The sequence below is a fragment of the Armigeres subalbatus genome, chromosome 3 (genome assembly GCF_024139115.2).
Source record: "Armigeres subalbatus isolate Guangzhou_Male chromosome 3, GZ_Asu_2, whole genome shotgun sequence".
NCBI lineage: Eukaryota > Metazoa > Arthropoda > Insecta > Diptera > Culicidae > Armigeres > Armigeres subalbatus.
Window position 1 is genome coordinate 17,416,501 of NC_085141.1, and position 15,692 is coordinate 17,432,192.

The window sequence follows — 15,692 nt, forward strand, 5'->3', positions numbered from 1 at the left end:
TTTCTCAAACACTTGATTCAAATATTGTAAATATATTTACTCATTCGGCATTCCATTACAAATAAATAGCATGATTCTACGTAGTTTTCTCATTGGTCAATCAATCGATATATTGCAAGATCCATTTATATTTCTGCCTTGCTGCTTGGGAAAAGGCAGAAGAGACAACCGAAAAACGAGCAGAAAATGCGGATTGCATGTTTGCGAATTTTACCGTTTTTGAGGTTAGAAACTGGATTTAAATCCCTCGGAAGACTCGGCACACGACCAACTCCAACTGAAAACACTTAGACGGGAGAGGCACTTTCATCGTTGATGTGAGCACGGAGTGGTGTTTTGTGATCGATGGCTTGATGATTGGGTTGCTGAGAGCTGGTAGTGTGCCCCTCGCCGCCGGCCGCTGCCAACCGAGACAGAACCCAACCAACACGTGCTCCCGCAGTGAATCGGCCTGCAAGGGGCATGCGCGCTCGAGGGATCCCCTTTTTCATCACGATGATGACGACGACGACGACGTCGAGAGCGCAAAAGAGAGTTGGTGAGTCATGGAGAAAGATTGCCTGATGTGTCTGACTCTGCCGAAAAGGAATCGCTGTTCGATGCTCCGGTGTCATACCGAAATCGTTTTCGCAGAAAGTGGTGACTTGGCTCCTAGACTCTGTAAACGCCGGTCGCAGTGTCTTCTCCAGTACTGAACATCAGAAAGCTATCCAAGAAAATTGAATAAAGCTAACTGATAATCCAAATCGCAGGCATCAGGGCAAACGTGAGCACGAACGCAAGGATCGCTCCAGCAGCATAAGAGCAATTAGGAAGGAAAGTTGAAAACCAATTCCAGCAGATTCCAGTTTTACAAATTATAAGATAGTTATTCAAAATTTAAATTTTCTTGTTCAAGTTTAGTACCATCATAAAAGAGAAAAACATATTTTACGGCTTCGTTTTACCCTCTGACACAAAGTGAAGTTTTAGTTCTCCAGTTCCATTTCAAGTTTTTCAAAAAAAAAGTTTCCTTCAACGATTTGTTAGCAAAAGAAAGTTACAAGTTTGAATTGGTGATTGAAGTTATACGAACGGAAAGTCCAAGAAAAGTCAAAACTTTGTTCAAGGAAAATTTAAAATTTCATTGATCTGTCTGTTCGTCGAAGGAAATCGGCCAAGACTCCCCATTGGGAAGGAAGAAGAAGTAGCAGCCGTGGAAAAGTTTCCTTCGTGGCCGCATTAGTACGGTGGAAAACTCTGTTGTGGAGAAGTGCGCAAGGAGAAAGAGAGAGGAAGAGCTATTTGTGTGTGGCCCGACTGTATCCAAGTGAGAGCGTTCTAACAGCAGCGGAAGAGAAGCAAAGGAGCAGCAAAAGGACAAAAAGGAACACTACGGAAAAGGCTGGCTGCTGAACTCCCTTTTCCGAGCCCTGTCGTGGTGGTGGCGTGAAAATTGTGCGAGAAAAGAGCATTTGGGTGGCAAGAGCAAAAGAAAATCCAGAGAGCGTAGTGAGTGGGGTTTTTCAAAATTCAAATCGAAGGCACAAGGCTAGTGTGTTAGTGAACTCTGGTTGATTTTGACAGATCCTGAAAACACTCCTCATTGCACGGGTGCGGCCATATTCAATTACACTTACACAGTGAGCACATACGCACACACAGACATTGTTCACACTAAGAGTTGGCCCCATAGTCCAAAGACGACAACGGACGGCATTTCTGTGTGAAGATTCCAATCGGTTAGCTCCGGCTGCAGAAAATTGTCCTTTTGGTCAAATCATTAGTCTATTATATCTGGGACCGAGTGTCATCTCGTCAGTGTCGGAAGCTCTTGTGAAGGCAAACTGTCAAATCTATCGGCTAGTGAAATGTCGGGGGATCAAAGTGGTCCCGTTGAGTTGAACGGCACCGGTACTGCCGGTGACGGATCAGGTGTCGATGGAATCGTCACCAATGGGGGCACCCCGGGAGGGGAAGTCACCATGAACGGTGGCGGTGGAGATGCCATCACCCCGGGAGGTGGTGGTGGCAGCGAAGCTGGAGGCCTCGGTGGTCTGAGCACCGTAGACGCTGGCTGTTCCGAGGGACCGTCCAGCATCATCGGCGTTGGGCCACCGAGTCCACTAACCGGGTGTTACTTGCTGATCATCATCGGAGAGCCACACTCGCAGGACCACAAGGATATTATCCTACAGCGGCTGGTTAAAGGTAAGTCGTTAGGTAGCCAAGTTGGAGGGGAATGATTTTTTCTTGTGACGGAGTTAGAACGTACGTGCATTGCGTCACAAATGACGAAATTGCCATCGATTGATTCGATGTCCTATTATGGTGTGGCTCTAGTTTCGCCTCCAGCGAATAGCTTTTGAGCCCACCACCGTATGCATACATATATGAATACACATGTGATAGTATTTTTAGATTACTGATTTATAATACGTTATACGCCTACCTTGAAGGCTTTTTATGCCTATAATTGTCAAATTCTTATACATAGTACGAATTTAGTATGAGAGCAAGAAATACTTCCCCACGTTTTGGAAAAATAATCTGTTTTTAATCCTATTTCCCGAAATACCCAAACAAGAGTCATTTGAAAATTTTAGTAGAAGTCTCCTGACTGAAACACACGGCCCCCATCGATTTATTGAAAAAAATATTTATCATGTTGTGAAATTCAATAGGATTGTAAAAACTAACTTGTCCTATGACAAGTGAGGATTTCCACTATAAGGGAATCAATAGAAATAATGAAAAAGATTCTGACGAAATCCAGATCTTGAATCGTTATGAAAAACAAAAATTATTAAAGATGGAGAGTAAGAGATGGTATAGAGTTTAAGGAATAATTTTTTTTTAATTTTAATACATAATAAACGGCTACTCACACTTTATTGAGGTAAAACGAGTATGTCATTTTTCCGACGTTTCGACGCGGGAATTGTGTCTTCCTCAGGGTCACCGGTCATAAGAATGACTCTGATCGAGGCTTCAATATTAATATGGTAAGCGCAACGGTGTTATAAGCGGCCAAATGCCTAATTTACCCAACACTCAATTTAATTTTTTTGAAAATCTCAATAAATATATAAAAAAGAGTTAAAACACTTCACTATTCCATTTACTTCGACTATAATCAACATGCAAAAAAAAAAAAACACTTCGAAGCAAATATCATTCTGGAAAAAAAATTGTTTTTTTGTTTTAGATTGTAGATAGAGTAGAGACCTCATCGAGATATAAATCTTTTATTCTATCTCTCCATCTATCTAATGACCTTTTGTGAGTGCAGATCAGTTTTAAGCATTTGACATTTGGCAAAACCTTTTCAAGCACAAGGCTCCCGGAATCCAAAACTAAATTCACTTGTGTTTTCAAGGGCACACTACTCAATATGTAAGGAACGCAAAACTGTCATTTTTATTGTTTCACGCATGCTGTGACGTTGTGAAAAAAGATGAAAGTTATGCGTGGCTTACATATTGTGTGGTGTGCTCTTGAATCCGGAAAGATTGTCCTTAAAAACCGAATAAGGCCGGCTCTATGCTACACGTACGTATTTAAAAATATCATACATAACATGATGGCTTTCGAAACATTCTTGACTGAAAATGTATCGAAGTCTCCATTCAAATTTTGCCCCGGATTTGTTTTGGAAATATTGTAAAATTGTATTGTTGTAAAATTCCCCGTTGAACCCAACTTATTGAGAGCAAATCGGATAAGTACCTACCTGGTTGGCTACAGCGTCGATACAAATCGGATAAGTACAAGGGCCATAATAGCGATTTTTACTATATGCTTTGTGCCTGTAGTCGGATCTGCCCAATTTTAAATAGGAAATAATGGGACAGGACTCTGCACCGAATGCAAGTTGTTGCGAGTAAATCGATTGAAAATATGTAGGTACCTAAAAATAGATAAGATCTCATAAGTCCGTGTCCAAGTAGATCATCTCAATTATTAACAACCTTTTAATTTTCGAACCGATAGAAGCAAGGATGTTAACGATCATTCAGTAATTTGCTTTCGATCATTTAGTAGTTTGTCAATAACACATTCCAGAAGCTGAATTTCAAAATGTGTTCTATGGTGGACTTCTAGTGCGAAGGTTTTTCTACAACTCTGCCTAATGGTTCGTTGTTTGAATTCCACTAGTAACGGAGTTAAAGCTATAGTTTCAGTGACTTAGACTAAATGATAACAAAATTCCAATCATTTAGTTTAAGTTACGGCAACTAGCGCTATAAATCCGTAATTAGTTGAATTCTAACAACGAACCATTAGGCAAAGTTGTAGAAAACTTTTGCACTAGAAGTCTACCATACAAGATATTTTGAAATTCAGCTTCTGGAATGAGTTATTGTCAAACTACTAAATGATCGAACGCAAATTACTGAATGATCGTTAACATTCTTGGATAGAAGTTTTTCGCACTCAGTGGATACTTCACAAAATTCCTATCCTCATTTATTTGGGAAAATTTGTAATAAAAAATCACATCTCATTGTATTTTTGATCGATTCGCTGTCGATATCCATACATAAACTTCAAATTTGTGAATTTGCGGCTATTGTGGGCTGGACTTCTACACTTATCTCTATTTTGAAAATAGTTCATAGTTCTTACGGCTTCCACCGCATGGATAACACTAGTTCACCGTCCAATGCGATTCTGTTGAGAGATATGTGGTATGGGTAAATGTTGACCAAAACTCTTTCACAGATTCTTTTAAACGCAGTTTTGCTTCTGGCTTTCCTCGGAGGAAATAAATTGAAATAAAATTTAATAAATAAAATAAACGGAAGCTTGCTAACTGTATTCGGCATCCCCGTGACAATGATCTTCGTTAAAAGATCTTTAATTGCGTCGTAGAATTTGTACCAGCCAACTTTCAGTTTAGCCTCATCCAGCATATTCTTGGCTTCAGCCAGAGGTACTTGGCATGAGGCCACTTGCATGCCCGTAAAGGGTTTCCGCAACCGAATCGTGGAGTCCTGGATCTCGATATTACGCTGATCTCTCAGCGCGTGTACTAGATCTTCGGCTTCGGTTATCTTATCCTACTTGAACCCCATCTCCCAGTACTTCCTCACTCAACTTTTTATACTCGGAACTTTTCTGAGCAGCTTCCCACTTCAAGACGAGGATCATCTCACGTTTCCACGGTCGACGGATGCAGTTGACACCCCTTCTATACCAGAAAGCCTCTCGTTGCTTACCATGGCCTTCAAGACATCGGCGTAGCTTTTATCGTCTTCACTACACTTCTGTCCGGCACCTTCTCCAACCCACCACGGGCTTCTCATTCACCTTCCACCGGCGACCTTTTGGGTGACTGATTAAAACCACTTCATCTGGCAAAAGCGTCTAAGAATTTGAAGAACGCATTGCTAGTAGGCCGCCCCCCTTGCGGCTGCTGTCGAATTCTGCTGGAGAAGTCGTCATGGTGATCTATCCATCCCTTACGGCAGCGTACTACTAGGCCCGCCACGGTTTTATGGGACGGAAGATAGTCTGGCCATTAGCACACTCGCTGTTTCCTGTCGATGTCACCCGGCATTACTAAGAAAGTAGATTGACTCAAGCAGCACCGATCTAACGAAAGTCCCTAGCAGCACCAGTTAGACAATATGGTTGCAGCAACTTGTTTGGGACTAAATCTGGTTACATGTGAGTTGCAGTTTTCTATGTGAAACATAGAATATGACCGAAGCTGGTCATAAAAAAGTTGCAGCAATCTTTGTGGGACATGTTTCCTGCTAGGGGTCTCGCTTTTATACTATTACAATACCCGCAACCGGGTTAAAAAACCTGCAGCCAGTATGTCGTAAACAGTAACTCACTGGAATTAATCCTGATGTGTCGGTTGGCACTCCTGATGGGCTTGTGCGCTTTAAGCGGCACATGGTCGCATTGATAGGTTCTGCTTGCGAACACATGCAGCTTTTTGTAGGGGTTAAGCACATCCTATGCAGGCTTCCTAACTCGCAGTGGCCATGGGGAGGGGTCGTCAAGCCTTTGCACATAGTCCCTACTGACCTACATGTACAAAATATCAATTCTATTTATGTTGACGATCTTCACCAACGGTTCTCAACCTTTTTCTTGAGAGACACCCCTTCGAATTTTCGCATTAATTAACCTTTTGTCTGTGCTCTGGGGTCAATATGACCTCAGGACACTTTGAAAGGCTGCCATTTTTTTTCAGTTTTCTACTGATTCTCCTAATTTTTGGTAGTTTGGTAAAATTCTCCGAGATCTGAGTCCGCTTGGAAAATCTTGCTCTGGGGTCATATTGACCCCAAATTGAAATCGTCATAACTTTTTTATTGTTTGGCCGTATTGGATTTTTTGGACAGTTTCCAAAGATAATTTTATCATATTTCAGGACGTTACCTAATATTGATTATAGGGTAGCGGGTACCTCGCGGGGAGGGGTTTTTGTGTGACAGTGATTTTTTATGTTTATTTTATTTTATCTGAAAATCCTACCCATTTTGAACTGCAGCTTTTCAAAAAGGTGTGTGCTTTGACATGAATCATTGATTAGTTTAGAACTTGGCCGCTAGGTGGTGGTATATATGAAATCATGAATTTAGATTAACTCAAGATATTCCTATGTATGGAATTTCCTACTTTGTAGGAGGAGATCCCCTAGCGCCGGATACCTCCCAATACCGGACACTTCTAGAACGGCACTTGCAGGGATCTCTCTATCACATTAAGTAATACAAAAGAAAGCTATTGAAAAGTCTTTTAGCTGCATGGAATATCAGATCCTCATGTTGTAAACTTTATACAAAATTTGAAATTGAGCAAAAATGTTAAAAAATTTCATGTTCCGCCTTATTTTAGAAGGATTGAATCAACAATATTATAATCAATGGAATGCATTCTGATTATGTCAAGATGGTCTATATTAGTCATATTTCAAATAGCGATCATGATTTGTTAGATGTATAATGTATCTATGGTGCAAAACCAATTCCTGTATCTGGTAGCTGTCCCCCGGGTGTGGACAGTGAGTTTTTTCATGTGATAAAATACCCATTCTTTACGCCTGTTTTGCTAAACTTACTTCAATTCAATTGTTTTTTTTCGTGCTGATGTATCAGAAAGCCACAGAAATAAGCAGAAACAAAAATTGAAGATGTCATTGAATTGGAAGGAATTTTGAGTAGGATGTAAGAAATTCAGCTGGAGAGTCAAATAAGATCTACTAACACGTGTTAATATCTATCACCCAACCAGCGAATGGCAGATTTTAATACAGTTCTGCATAAGAACCTTGCAGAAACTGTATAATAATTGGGCATATACAAAATCTGTATTATTTCAATACAATTATTGTATTGAAATAATACAGATTTGTATTAATTTAATACAATATTTGTTTAAAAAGCTTACAGAATTGTATATGCCCAGATTTTATACAATAATTGTCGGATTTGTTTTTTGGTGTACAACTTGAAGCAAGTGAAAAATATTACCATTCCAAGTGATGTCTTTACTCGTGTAATACAAACTAGAACATGTTTGAACATGATGCAATAGTGTCTGGTACTCTGGGACACTTTTCTGAACCGTGAAAATTTGCACTAAAAATCATAATCGAAATACATCGTCCAAAAACGTGCTCAATTGATCGAATATAGTTTTTATGAATCATTAATGGTCATATTTTGTGTATATGGTGTCCAAGTAAACATAACCCGGATAATTAGAGAGTTATTCGTTTATTGCCTTATGTGTCCGGCACAAATTTGAAATTTGTAAAAATAATGTTTTTAGCAAAGTTTATCTGGTGAGAGTGGACTGTCTTGTGATGGAAAAAATATTTAGGAATTTTACAATTAGGCGGCGCTAGTGTGTTTGCAATATTCTTGCATGTGTGAAATAGTGCTCTAGAGTAGGCACTTCTTCCAAGAGATGGCGCTAGTGAGTAGTTATATTTGAGTCGATTGTTTCTTGTGAAATTTGTTGAACTACGCTTCAATAGTATTTTTGACGAACATGAATGTTGTGGTAGTAGACACAAGTTTTTTTTTTATCTTTCTGTCTTGTTTCTGGTTACACGTGTAGATTCAAAGGCATTAGGATTTCTAGGATGACAAAGACCTCTCCCCGTGAGGTACCTGCCCACTAGGGTGGCTCAAAAAACACTTTTTCAAATTTTTGATCGGCCGCCCTCTTATTCGATTCTATTTGATGCCCTGATGCTCTGGACAAAATTTCAGCCAAATCAGTCAACGTTTGGGCGGTGCTAAACTCGTTGGAAGTTTATATGGAAAATGTATGCAGATACATCCAAAAACAGTGATTTGCAGTTGGAAGGCACAATTTACGATCAAGAACCATGATACTCATTCAGATCTTGGAGAATTTAATACAGAATGTTATACAGGAAACCGCGAGAAGATTAGAGTTTATTACGCAAAGATATTAGCATTTTACTGGAGTGTTGTAGGGGTGAATTTATTTCTTTTCAAAAGGTAAAAGAAACGAAATTTGCTCAAACCCCACTGCAGAGAAATGCTAATAACTAAGCCGGGCAAACTCGAATCTTCTCGCGGTTTTCTGCATAAAATTCTGTATTAAATTCTCCAAGATCTGAATGAGTATCATAGTTCTTCATCGTAAGTTGTGTAGTCCAGCTGCAATTTACTGTTTTTGGATGTTTCTGCATACATTTTTGTATATAAACTTCCAACGAGTTTAGCACTACCCAAACGTTGACCGATTTGGCTGAAATTTTGTCCAGAGCATCAGGGCATCAAATAGAACCGAATAAGACGGCGGCCCATCAAAAAAAATTGAACAAAGTTTTTCCCATACTAATTTGAGCTACCCTACTGCCCACCTTTGGTCAATCTTAGGTAACGTCCTGAAAGATGATAAAATTATCTTTGGAAACTGACAAAATTTGCCAAACAATAAAAAATTTATGACAATTTCAATTTGGGGTCAATATGACCCCAGAGCACAGACAACGTAAGTTTTTTGGAGCACAGACAGAAGGTTAAGGTACCCCCTCTTGAAAGTAGGCTTCAAAGCAGTACTCCCATTTCCATTGCTTCCCCGCTCTCGAAGAAAACATAAACAAAGAAAGGATTTTCTCCAAACCAACCAACATTCCATTTGCTATATTTTTATTTGGTCTATTGGAAATGAAAATGCCTATGTTTATGCTTCCACATGACGGTCACGAAAACTATCAGTACTGCTTCCAAGCCTCTCGAAAAAATAATTCCGAGCCCTTTGAATGGAGGCTTCCGAGCCTCTTGAAAGGCGCTTCTGAATGTCTTAAATTGCGGCCACTTAAAAGGAGTTTCGCAACACTTAACGGTCCGGAACGCGGTCCCACGCTGCTAAGTTGTTGAACATTACTGTTTGCCGACTGCGTATTGTTTCCTTGGAAAGCGATTTCAGTGCGCGGTGGTTGATGTTTTCGGATGACGTGATGATGTAGCGGGAGTTGAAGCTTTGGCATGAACTTGGCCGCTTGAATATGAAGATGGTTTCTTGGTGAGAATCTTCACTCGTTTATTCGACCCCATTATAAACTTTCTGAATTCTGGGCAACTGTTGAGTTTATTTCATCCAGTACTTAAAAAAAAGATGTGTCCCCACAAGACCTGGAGCGTTGGATAGGATCGTTTGTGTCGTCGAAATCCAACAAATCCAAATTACGTTGGAAAGATGTTTGGTCTAAGGACGGATTCACATCCACTTGCTTCTGTTGCTGGTGTTTGTCGTAGAGTGTTTTGTTGATTGTGCGTAGATTCTCCCCGTAATGACCAAGGCGTGTGTCCATGGAGTCTGTTTTTATTAACAGCTCCCGTAGTGCTTTTATAATCGTTTTTTCTCGGTCGTAAACTGCTTGATCGTAATTCAGTCGACAGGCTTCGCAGAACCGATACAGTCCAACTTGATTTGTAGGTCTTTGTCTCAATTTAATTAGTAGGTCTGTAGGTCTCTGGGTCTTATAAAACGAAGCTTCTGAGCCTCTTAAAAGTAGGCTCATGGGCCTCTTGAACAGTTCCTTCTGAGACTCTTGAAAGGAGATTTCCTAGCTTTTAGAAAAGAGCCTTCCGAGTCTCTTGAAAGTGGTCTTCCGAGCTTGTTGAACGAAGGCTTTCTACCCTCTTAAAAAAAGGCTTCCGGGGCTCAGGAAAGGAGGCTTCAGAGCCTCTTGAAAGGAGGCTTCCGAGCCTCTTGAAAGGAGGCTTCCGAGCCTCTTGAAAGGAGGCTTCCGAGCTTCTTGAAAGGAGGCTTCCGAGCCTCTTGAAAGGAGGCTTCCGAGCCTCTTGAAAGGAGGCTTCCGAGCCTCTTGAAAGGAGGCTTCCGAGCCTCTTGAAAGGAGGCTTCCGAGCCTCTTAGAAGGAGGCTTCCGAGCCTCTTGAAAGGAGGCTTCCGAGCCTCTTGAAAGGAGGCTTCGAGCCTCTTGAAAAGGAGGCTTCTGAGCTCTCTTGAAAGGAGGCTTCTGAGCCTCTTGAAAGGAGGCTTCTGAGCTCTTGAAAGGAGGCTTGAGCTCTTGAAAGGAGGCTTCTGAGCCTCTTGAAAGAGGCTTCTGAGCCTCTTGAAAGGAGGCTTCTGAGCCTCTTAAAGGAGGCTTCTGAGCCTCTTGAAAGGAGGCTCTGAGCCTCTTGAAAGGAGGCTTCCTGAGCCTCTTGAAAGGAGGCCTGAGCCTCTTGAAAGGAGGCTTGAGCATCTTGAAAGGAGGCTCTGAGCCTCTTGAAAGGAGGCTTCTGAGCCTCTTGAAAGGAGGCTTCTGAGCCTCTTGAAAGGAGGCTTCTGAGCCTCTTGAAAGGAGGCTTCTGAGCCTCTTGAAAGGAGGCTTGGAGCCTCTTGAAAGGAGGCTTCCAGGCCTCTTGAAAGGAGGCTTCTGAGCCTCTTGAAAGGAGGCTTCTGAGCTCTTGAAAGGAGGCTTCCTGAGGCCTCTTGAAAGGAGGCTTGAGCCTCTTGAAAGGAGGCTTCTGAGCCTCTTGAAAGGAGGCTTCTGAGCCTCTTGAAAGGAGGCTTCTGAGCCTCTTGAAAGGAGGCTTCTGAGCCTCTTGAAAGGAGGCTTCTGAGCCTCTTGAAAGGAGGCTTCTGAGCCTCTTGAAAGGAGGCTTCTGAGCCTCTTGAAAGGAGGCCTGAGCCTCTTGAAAGGAGGCTTCTGAGGCCTCTTGAAAGGAGGCTCTGAGCCTCTTGAAAGGAGGCTTCTGAGCCTCTTGAAAGGAGGCTTCTGAGCCTCTTGAAAGGAGGCTTCTGAGCCTCTTGAAAGGAGGCTCTGAGCCTCTTGAAAGGAGGCTTCTGAGCCTCTTGAAAGGAGGCTTCCTGAGCCTCTGAAAGGAGGCTTCTGAGCCTCCTGAAAGGAGGCCTGAGCCTCTTGAAAGGAGGCTTCCGAGCCTCTTGAAAGGAGGCCTGAGCCTCTTGAAAGGAGGCTTCTGAGCTCTTGAAAGGAGGCTTCTGAGCCTCTTGAAAGGAGGCTCTGAGCCTCTTGAAAGGAGGCTCTGAGCCTCTTGAAAGGAGGCTTCTGAGCCTCTTGAAAGGAGGCTTCTGGCCTCTTGAAAGGAGGCTTCCGGGCCTCTTGAAAGGAGGCTCTGGGCCTCTTGAAAGGAGGCTTCCGGGCCTCTTGAAAGGAGGCTTCCGGGCCTCTTGAAAGGAGGCTTCCTGGCCTCTTGAAAGGAGGCTTCCTGGCCTCTTGAAAGGAGGCTTCTGGCCTCTTGAAAGGAGGCTTCCTGGCCTCTTGAAAGGAGGCTCTGGCCTCTTGAAAGGAGGCTTCCTGGCCTCTTGAAAGGAGGCTTCTGGGCCTCTTGAAAGGAGGCTCTGGGCCTCTTGAAAGGAGGCTTCCTGGCCTCTTGAAAGGAGGCTTCCGGGCCTCTTGAAAGGAGGCCTGGGCCTCTTGAAAGGAGGCCTGGGCCTCTTGAAAGGAGGCTTCCTGAGCCTCTTGAAAGGAGGCCCTGAGCCTCTTGAAAGGAGGCTCCTGAGCCTCTTGAAAGGAGGCTCCTGAGCCTCTTGAAAGGAGGCTCCTGAGCTCTTGAAAGGAGGCTCCTGAGGCCTCTTGAAAGGAGGCTCCTGAGCCTCTTGAAAGGAGGCTCCTGAGCCTCTTGAAAGGAGGCTCCTGAGCTCTTGAAAGGAGGCTCCTGAGCCTCTTGAAAGGAGGCTCCTGAGCCTCTTGAAAGGAGGCTCCTGAGCCTCTTGAAAGGAGGCTCCTGAGCTCTTGAAAGGAGGCCTGAGCCTCTTGAAAGGAGGCTCCTGAGCCTCTTGAAAGGAGGCCCTGAGCCTCTTGAAAGGAGGCTCCTGAGGCCTCTTGAAAGGAGGCTTCCGAGCCTCTTGAAAGGAGGCTTCTGAGCCTCTTGAAAGGAGGCTTCTGAGCCTCTTGAAAGGAGGCTTCTGAGCCTCTTGAAAGGAGGCTCTGAGCCTCTTGAAAGGAGGCTGAGCCTCTTGGAAGGAGGCTTCTGAGCCTCTTGAAAGGAGGCTTCTGAGCCTCTTGAAAGGAGGCTTCTGAGCCTCTTGAAAGGAGGCTTCTGAGCCTCTTGAAAGGAGGCTTCTGAGCCTCTTGAAAGGAGGCTTCTGAGCCTCTTGAAAGGAGGCTTCTGAGCCTCTTGAAAGGAGGCTTCTGAGCCTCTTGAAAGGAGGCTTCCGAGCCTCTTGAAAGGAGGCTTCCTGAGCCTCTTGAAAGGAGGCTTCTGAGCCTCTTGAAAGGAAGCTCTGAGCCTCTTGAAAGGAGGCTTCTGAGCCTCTTGAAAGGAGGCTTCCTGAGCCTCTTGAAAGAAGGCTTCTGAGCCCCATCAAAGGAGGCTTCCGAGCCTCTTGAAAGGAGGCTTCCGAGCCTCTTGAAAGGAGGCTTCCGAGCCTCTTGAAAGGAGGCTTCCGAGCCTCTTGAAAAGAGGCTCCCGAGCCTCTTGAAAGGAGGCTTACGAGCATCACGAAAAGTGACTTGGGAGTGACTCCCCGAGTTGCTTGGGAGAAGGGTTTCGAGAAGCGCAGAAAGATGCTTCTAGTCCTCTTGTAACGAAGTTACCTAGTTTTTTTTTTCTAAAAACAAGCCTTTATGCCTCTGAAACAGAAGCTTACGAACCTTCACATTCTAGATTTCAGATCAAAAGCATATTTTGCATTAAAGACTTCTTAAATGTGCTCGTTCAACGTTTTGTCCGTTTGATCTTTTGTTCCGCAGCTCTCCATACACTGTGCTGGTTCTGGAGGGCAGCATTCAATTGGCTTTGATTTACTGATCGCCATGCATATTATGTACAAGACATGCTTTCAATACACAATTATCAAAACTTTATCAATAAATTTCGATTGGAATTGTAATACGTCCGCCATTACGCATTTTTGTCCGAGGTACCCCTTTGGGCCAGTCAGGGGTACATGTACCCCAGGTTGAGAACCGCTGATCTGTACGATCCTTTATATCCATGTTCAATGATTTCTTGACCGTAGACTCTTGGACTCTTTTGTGGCTGCCATTTTTGGATTCATCTTAAACTGCCTACATATAAGAAAATTTGAATAAACTTTTGTTTATACGTCAAGTTGTCGAAATCTTAGCATCTTATCAAAAGTTGTTTTCTTCTTAGCTCGTTTATTTGGTAGGCTCAGATCGACGGAATCTTTTGGTGTAACAAAGTATAACGCAAGTCGTCTCTCCAAAAGCATTACGTAAGTTATGAACAGATCTTAAGCGTTCTGCTTTAGGGGTTTCTTCCCCTTCTGGATATTTTCGTCGTTCGATGTCTCATGAAGCGTTCAGTCGGGGCAACCAATTAGTTGAAGAAGGTGACAATGTCATCTTCTTTCTTCGATTTTAGGTTTTTCAGGATGCTCCAGCTTTTACACATTTTCTGATATCCAGATTCATCCGGTTCAGACCATTGTCATGAGATAATCTTTTCAAAATATCTTTAAATATTTTTGATTCCGTAGATCTCACAAATCCTTAATATTGCCTAATTTCAAGACACTCTAGGTCATTCAAATGCTTCAGATTCCTAATATTTCTGCGTTATCCAGAGTCTGACAACTCAACTCAACTTTTGTTGATACTTCAGAATGCCCAGATTTCTTATTACGCACGATAATTGTTTAAATTTTCTACATTAAGGACTCTTCAGTTTATTAACAGGACACTTTCCATATTATTTTAACTATTATTATAATTAAAAATCGTTTTTTTTGTGATGATCATATCATCGGACATTCTAAAAATGAAAATTAATTATTACCGATATAATTCTTATTACAGAAAAGGAAACTCTGTAACAATTTCAATTGATAAGAGGTGAGCCAGCCTAGGGCTGAAAACCTCTCAAATGAAGACAAAAACCCAGATTAATCCACCTAGCGGCGATGATGCCTTTCTCGTGCATCGTAAAATGTACTGAAAAATCACATAGGAAAGGTCAAAAAGCACTTTAGGGGATAGATCGCATATTTTCTATCATTTTGCATGTTTTTGCATTAATTACTATGCATTCCCACCATTCTTGAAAAAATTTTTTTCGATTTTGAAATTTTTTTCCAAGGGGGACCCTTGGGAAAAACAATGATTTTTCAATAATTCCGAAATGCAATGTCTGATCAGGCCAATTTTCAATAACAAACAATGGGACCGCATTCCCTGTCGAATGCAACTTGTTGCGAGTAAATCGGGTAATGCTAAGTTCCAAAAAGTGTGTCTACAAAATTTGTACACATACACACATACACACACACACACACACATACATACATACACACAAACAGACATCACCTCAATTCGTCGAGCTGAGTCGATTGGTATATAACACTATGGGTCTCCGAGCCTTCTATCAAAAGTTTGGTTTTGGAGTGAAATTATAGCCTTTACGTATACTTAGTATACGAGAAAGGCAAAAAATCAATTTATTAGATTCTAGTAGCTCCTCACATTTATATTCCGTTCACGGATTGCCACGGTCTTAATTCTACTGTTCCTGAATATCAGCAAACCAAGAGTGTGCTTCTTTCCAAACTTGTCAATAATTTCGCAAGTTCACTGCTTTTCTGTTTTTTTAAAATAAAATTTGGTATTTGCTTATGAAGGATTATATAATAACCCATTTCTTATCAGCGTTTTAAGGTAGGATTACATTCTCCATTCTCTATTTCTTAACCAGAAATATAATCAGCTTATATTATTCATGTTATTGAAATTCATAATGCTGTTCACCCCAACATAAACAAATCACCAGTATATTAGATTCAATTCGTTTTTTCAATCAAAACTGTACAACACTGAAGCAAATCAATTTCTTTGAAATTGAATTCGCCTCGGTGTTCCGTCGGTGCCCATAAACTTCCACCATTGAACAATTTCATCGCATTAATCTCTTAAGCGGATTGCTTGTGCTGGGTGTATACACTTGGGAAAACTTGGCAAAATTTTACTCGACGCTTCCAATCCATTCTCCGATGGTGCTAATTCCTCACGTTGGACGCCTATCTACATCTCACAGTCCAATTGAAGTGTGCAAAAGTTTCACTATTTGAAAATTTACAAATAACTAACGAGACGGGAGACACTGAAGTTTCACAGATACAACTTTTGAATTTCCCAACATGTACCAAAGTTAAACACTATTCCCAAGTTGGAAGCTTATGCCTCGACCGAAGTGCGGGATTGGTAGCCGGAGCCCTTGACAACCATGTAAATGAGCTTAAACTGGAGAGACCTGTTGTCAAGAAAGGTTTCAGCCATT

General features: G+C 42.1%; 1 protein-coding gene across 1 annotated transcript in view; it reads left to right on the top strand.

Moving 5' to 3' along the window:
* Positions 1–672: 672 nt before the first annotated feature.
* LOC134225299 (microtubule-associated protein futsch) overlaps positions 673–15,692 on the top strand; it is a 334,589-nt gene continuing 319,569 nt past the window's right edge. Inside the window, exon 1 of the mRNA XM_062705255.1 lies at positions 673–2,190. Coding sequence (XP_062561239.1) covers positions 1,851–2,190 — 340 coding nt within the window. The 5' untranslated portion in view covers positions 673–1,850. The remainder of the gene's footprint in view (positions 2,191–15,692) is intronic.